General features: G+C 43.9%; 1 protein-coding gene across 1 annotated transcript in view; it reads left to right on the top strand.

The window, feature by feature from the left end:
- Positions 1 to 2906: 2906 nt before the first annotated feature.
- Positions 2907 to 6000, top strand: part of LOC147690227 (exocyst complex component 3-like) — a 378556-nt gene continuing 375462 nt past the window's right edge. The window contains exon 1 of the mRNA XM_086936655.1: positions 2907 to 3295. Within this exon, the coding sequence (XP_086792781.1) occupies positions 3064 to 3295 (232 nt within the window). The 5' untranslated portion in view covers positions 2907 to 3063. The remainder of the gene's footprint in view (positions 3296 to 6000) is intronic.

Here is a 6000-nt window from a genome sequence, read left to right as displayed (position 1 = left end):
GGAGCCCCATGTTGTTTCCAAAAGTTTTATAGTTGTCAAGAGTACAGGCAGGCTTTAAATGGGATGAAAAAAGTGGAGGGCCCTGAAAGGGGCGTGGCCAATATAATTTATGGAGTGGATTAAACATGTCAACTAAAATTTCCATAGAGTGCCACCCTACCCATACATTTGCACAGAATCACAACTGCAACTGGCATATGTGACTGTTGCTCTGTACGCTTTGCAGGGAGGCAGAGGATTGGCTGATCATGTATTCTGAGCACCCTTTTGACCCCCTGACAGGCACTGAGAGAAACTTGCACTGCCTTCAGTCACAACTCACTCATACCCCATTATAAACACCTGGATTTAGTACTTAATTTGAGCCGGTGGTTGACGGTGGGGGACACAGTCACTGACTTTTTGGGACCTGAACTTATTTTACCGCATCAAACATGTATGAGAGCAAGAGGAGGAAAACACACAAAAGGGAAAGACAGAGTAGGAGAAATGCTGAAAAACAAGCAAACGTGTGACAAATGTCACTGTGTTTAAGAAAAGAAGGAAACTTTGAAACGTGAGAATGTAAAATGGTGGTGTTCCTACTCAACCCTAAATGTGACCACATGACACACTCATTCTATTACAACTTAAGCACTGCCTGGGCCTGACTCAATTCAAAATGTGCAATATACAGGAGTATTATGCTGACTGTAAAAAAAAAAAACAGTTAACACAACATCCTGGAAAAAGCAAACACCCTTAGGCAATGCAAGATTAGGTAAAGCATTTGAAATATAAACAAGAACGACATGTATTATCTTACATGTTTTTTACGCTCATTGTTCAGAAATCAATCAGTGTTTTTGCCTGTAAAGCTAAGGTCATGAAAATAGGGCCTGAAAGGGACCTGGTTCATTGTCCGTTTTTAATTACTACTGGGTCTGGAACCGAGAGGGACCTGGCCCACTTGAAGGCCAGAGAAAAGTATGATATTTCCATTGCTGCCATGTACCTTAGTCTAAGCCAGTAAAAAATGGCCACAGTCCTTTTTATGACCCAAAAAAATCCTGTTAGAAGTCTCACAATAGGCCGATCCCAGGGGCATAATTGAGGGCCCTGCAGCCCCACCGGTAGGGGGGGGGGGCAACCCTATAGGGGTCCCTCAAACCTTCAAGGGCACCCCATTCAGCCCAAGGCTAATGAATATCTTTGAGGTATGGGAATCTCAGGGACCCCGTATCACATTCTGCAGGGGGCTCCATCATTTTGTGTTACACCACTGGCCGATGTCTCGCTAACAAAATTAGTTTATATTGGGAGAAAAACCTATGGAGTTTCAAAGTGCATAAATACTCGTCAAATACCACTTTGTAGTGGGCTTTTCTTTCTGGTGTACTATTCAATTTTATGGAGAAGTGTGGCTCACCGGTTAGAGGAGGCAGACCCAGAAGCAGAGGTCGGCCCGGGACCTGGGTTCAATTCCTGACGCGGCAGGGTTTGGAGCCCAAATGTCCACGGACCTGATAATTCTCGCTTCGGTGCCTACTTGAATCAGGGGTTCAGCTCTGCAACTCTGGGCAATAGCTTTCTCAATCTCCACTACGGCCCCCGCGGTGGGATGCCTGGCTTTCACCTTGGGGGTGCCCAACTGTGCTATCCCACAGGGAAAAACCAGGACGGGTTCCCAAAGCAAGCGCCGAGATACCCTTTGTGGTGATACGTGCGCTATATAAGAAACTACATTACCATTACATTCTTTATAATAAATTGCCATAGGTATTTCCATTGGTTATCTATCACCTGACGTCTCCCTAGCATTACATTTGTGCTGGTATTTTTTATTAAATTTGTGCATATTAAAAGTGAAACCACAAGTCCTATGATGAAATCCATGTGCCCTCTGAAGGTGCCACCTATGGTACATGGCCACTTGGCCTGTTGGTAAGTATGGGGAGGGCCTGGTCTTTGGGAGTTTCTCAGCGGTGCTGGAACAATTTTCAGAGTGAGGGTGTAGCCATTAATGTCACTGAAGGCACAGGGTTTGTGAATAATCCAAGAATCACACAAAAACAAGTGTGAAAAATGTGCCACGCTAATGTAGCATGAAAGTGGTAATAGTGCGGTATGTAGCCGGTGGGGCATTTTAGATCACTGGTGAGGTAGTACACTGTCATTTACAGACAGCACATTTTCCGTGGAAATGTCCACTACATTTGAATAGACATGCATGCAGTTTTACTGGTAAAACTATATAGTGCACAAACTATATAATATATAATAATATGCGGAAATCGGGTTGCAGCAAATATTTAACATTTGTACATCACCAAGTAAAGTGTCTTGATTGTTTTGCTCCTATTAAAACCTTTGTTTCCATAACACTCTAGAATTACAAAAAAAATGCTTCATTTGTGCTATATTTTGAAATATGTGCCTAGTTCCTTTACAGGTATTTGAATATTGTTGTGTTAAAAACAAAACAGACCTTCTACAGCCGTACCTTTCACTTACTGTACTTCAGCAAGATTGACACACGTCACTTTTACAAACTCACCAGTTTCCCAATAATCAGCAATTTGCCAGAATACTTTGCCTGGCAGTTGTCTTTTGACTTGAATCGGCAGCAAAAGTGGCAAGATAAAAACAAAATCTAAAGGCATCTTTATTGCTCACTCGCCAATGAATTCCAACAGTGCTGCAGACCCCTAGCGCCCCCTACTTCCAGCGCCTATGCCACACCCCTTCGAGCGCCAACAACCTAAACACAAGCAAACTCTAAGCTAATGAGCTCGTGATATTTAGTTTCACCTTCTGAAATGAATATTAAAAAGTTCTGGGATTTCCCGGGAGCACGTGAGCGAGGGGAGGCGTTTGGATTTGTTTGTAGTTCATGTGGGAAAACGGCGTGCCTAGCTTTGTGACTCACGGAATAAATGCGGCAACCAGTGACTGTGCGATGTGATGTTTCTCCTCGCAGCTTCTCTCGCGCGCAAGAAGGCTCTTCAGTGTGCCGGGGAAACCCTCCTACAGACAACAGAGGCTTAACGCCTGTCTCCGCCATCGCTTGCGAACAATAACGAGATGGCGCAGCCATCCAGAAAGTTTGGAAAGTCAATTAAAAAAATATTCAAGAAAAAAAACAAAAGAGATGGGACTGCGAGTGAGAACACGAGCCTTCTCCTGCCCGCGAAAACAGAAACCACAGATAACAAAGTGCAAGCAACACTGAAGCAATGTGGACGCAAAATCGTCGAAACAGTACGTGCTGAGAAGACGCGAAATGCAAAATCGCGCAGCCCACAGGCCCCTCCAGGTAAGGGTGTTCGCGGAGTGTGAGAGGGCGTTGTTGATGGGGGCACGTAGGAAAGCCGAGATGGTTTACTGTAGCTCACACCACTGCAACTCTAATATTCGAAAAAGCACTCGTTGATTAGAGCGTAGCTCTCAAGTTTTCGGACGGTTTATGAGTGACATTTCTATGGGTTTTTCAGTTTGTGTGAGTGACATTTGGCTGAAGAATGTGTTATACTTTGTGGCAGATAAATGAATGTTCTTTGCCTTTGACGCTGTCATGATTTTGATAACCATATGGAGTGCTTAATTTGTATAAAAAAGAAGTGCAGGTGCTGAAAATGTTGCCAAGGAGGCCACCGCTCATGTCTTCCTCCGGTGAGTCACACTTTCAACACTCTCAGTGCCTTAGTCTTTATCTTCTAACCTTGATCTGTTGTCTGTCCCCTAAGTCTTTGCTCTAAGAGTCTATCCTCTCACCTCTCTAATTGTTTTCTATCACCTTTGTCACACCCTGTATTTCTGATTTGCCCTCTATTCATTTTAGCCCGGCACTTTTTTTCTCTTCACTTTTATCCATGCTCTGCTCTCTCTCCCATCGATCTTGGCTCTTTACTATCACTCTCTAGCAGTGATTAGCTGTGTCTTCATTTTATCATTTGTCTGCTTTTTTCCTCTGTCCTGTCCTCCACATTCTTTCACTCCATCTTCTTTCTTCTTAATGCTCTCTTCTTCACATCATGGCTGCTTTCTCTTTGTATCTAATTTGCTCTCCTCCTTTTCTTCTACTTTGCTCCATTTTATCTCTCTCCTCTCTTGTTGTTTCTTCTCATCTTTACTCTTGCTGTCTCTCATCTCTAACACTGCTGCTGCCTGTGACCCCTGTCGTCAGCCTGTACATGTCCCTGCTATTTTCCACTCTGAGTTTTCCTGTTGTCATTCCTGAAGTGGAAGATGACGTGTTTTACTTTCTTACCTACACCGAGTGCAAAAACAAAGGGCCACATGCATCATCCCGGCCTTTTGCGAATTCCCAATTACGAAAAATAGGGAATCGCAATTTGGAATTCGCAAAATGGGATGCATGTATATTTTCGCCAAATATTTGCGATTCGGTATAAATCGCAATTTTTACCGAATCGCAAATATTATGCAAATTCCAAAGTGCAAATTCGCAAGTCCCATTGATTCCTATGGGCCAAAAGGCCCATAGGGATCAATGGGAAGCCTTTAACAAATTGCGATTTTCTTTTTGAAAATCACAATTTGTTAATGCATTCCAAGGGTGCAGAGGGGGTCCCAAGGACCCCCCCCCCTGCACCCCAGAAATGTAATTTGAAGTGCATGTTTCACACACACATGTCCTAAGGACATGTGTGTCTGAAACATGAAAGTTTAAAAAATGCATTTTTGAGCATTTTCAAAACTTTTCGCAAATTACCACGAGGTTCAACCTCGTGGTAATTTGCACCTCCTAATTGCTAATTCGCAATTACAAAAACAATCATGCATTGCTTTTAAGGAATCGCAAATTTGCGATTCCTTAAAAGCAATCGCATTTTTGGAAATCGCAAAAAATAGCGAATTTCACAAAAATGCATGATGCATCCCAAAAACTTATTTAGGAAGTGCAAACGGGCGAATTTACCGATTCGCACCGTTTGCACTTCCTAAATAGGTTGATGCATGTGCCCCAAAATGTATACCAAATGAAAATGCTTTTTTTGCATATATTAATCAGTGTGGTATGACTGGGTTTATTGCGGAACAGGCGGCTTCTTGAGCACAGCAGGTCATGTCACTGCTAGTGCTGCCTGTAATTAGTAGGTCCAGGGATGACGACGGCATCGGCATCCACTGCTTAGCTTGCTGTGACTCTGCCTGCTACAGCACAGGCATTGTCCCTAGCAGTATTGCTGCCAATGCCGGTTTGTATGGCTGTGGTGCCTACTGGACTCACTCACGCTAAGCAATTACCATTCTGTGGTGCAGCTCACAGATTCTACTGGTGACGCCATGGTGCACAAAAGTTGTGTTGGGCCACAGGTGCATCGAGCACATTGAGGATTGCAGCAATGCAGGGCTGACGGATATGATACTTTGGCTACGCAGCAAGTGGAAAGACCACACTTACTTTCATTTATTCTTCCTCATGAGCCCTCACTCTCAAGTTCGAAATGCGCTCTTGCAGCTTCCTTGCCTCAACTCCGTCATGAGCCAGACCCCAGCTACAATTATCCAATGGGAGATTTGGGCTCAGGCAGTGGCAGGGTGTAGCAGACTAGGGGAATATAATGCAAGCCATAGTTTATTGATGAGTTCTTGGATTTGTGATCAGCATGATGACATCATCACTAACGTGCTGATACACAATCATGCCTGCCTGGACAGGCATATGCCAGCTGGACAGGCATATGCCAGCCTGGACAGGCATATGCCGGCCTGCCTATGAACATTTACCAGCCAGTCACCATGCAATGTATGTTATTCTTTTTATTTTGAATTGAACAATTAATATTGAGACCACCACCTGCAGGTTCAGAAATTGTAGCCCCGGCCCTGTGAAAGAAGTGCAGGTGCTGAGCACCTGAAAGCACCTGCTCAAATTAAGCACTGACCATATGCTTCCTTCGCTCACTTTCAAATAAAATGGTAATTACAGTTGGCACATGTGACCATCAATTTGTGTGCTTTGCAGAGAGGCCAAGGATTGGATGAGAATGTAGT

Source organism: Lissotriton vulgaris, chromosome 9 (genome assembly GCF_964263255.1).
Source record: "Lissotriton vulgaris chromosome 9, aLisVul1.2, whole genome shotgun sequence".
Lineage (NCBI taxonomy): Eukaryota > Metazoa > Chordata > Amphibia > Caudata > Salamandridae > Lissotriton > Lissotriton vulgaris.
The sequence above is the reverse complement of the archived record's forward strand: the minus strand, read 5'-3'. Positions and strand labels throughout refer to the sequence as shown.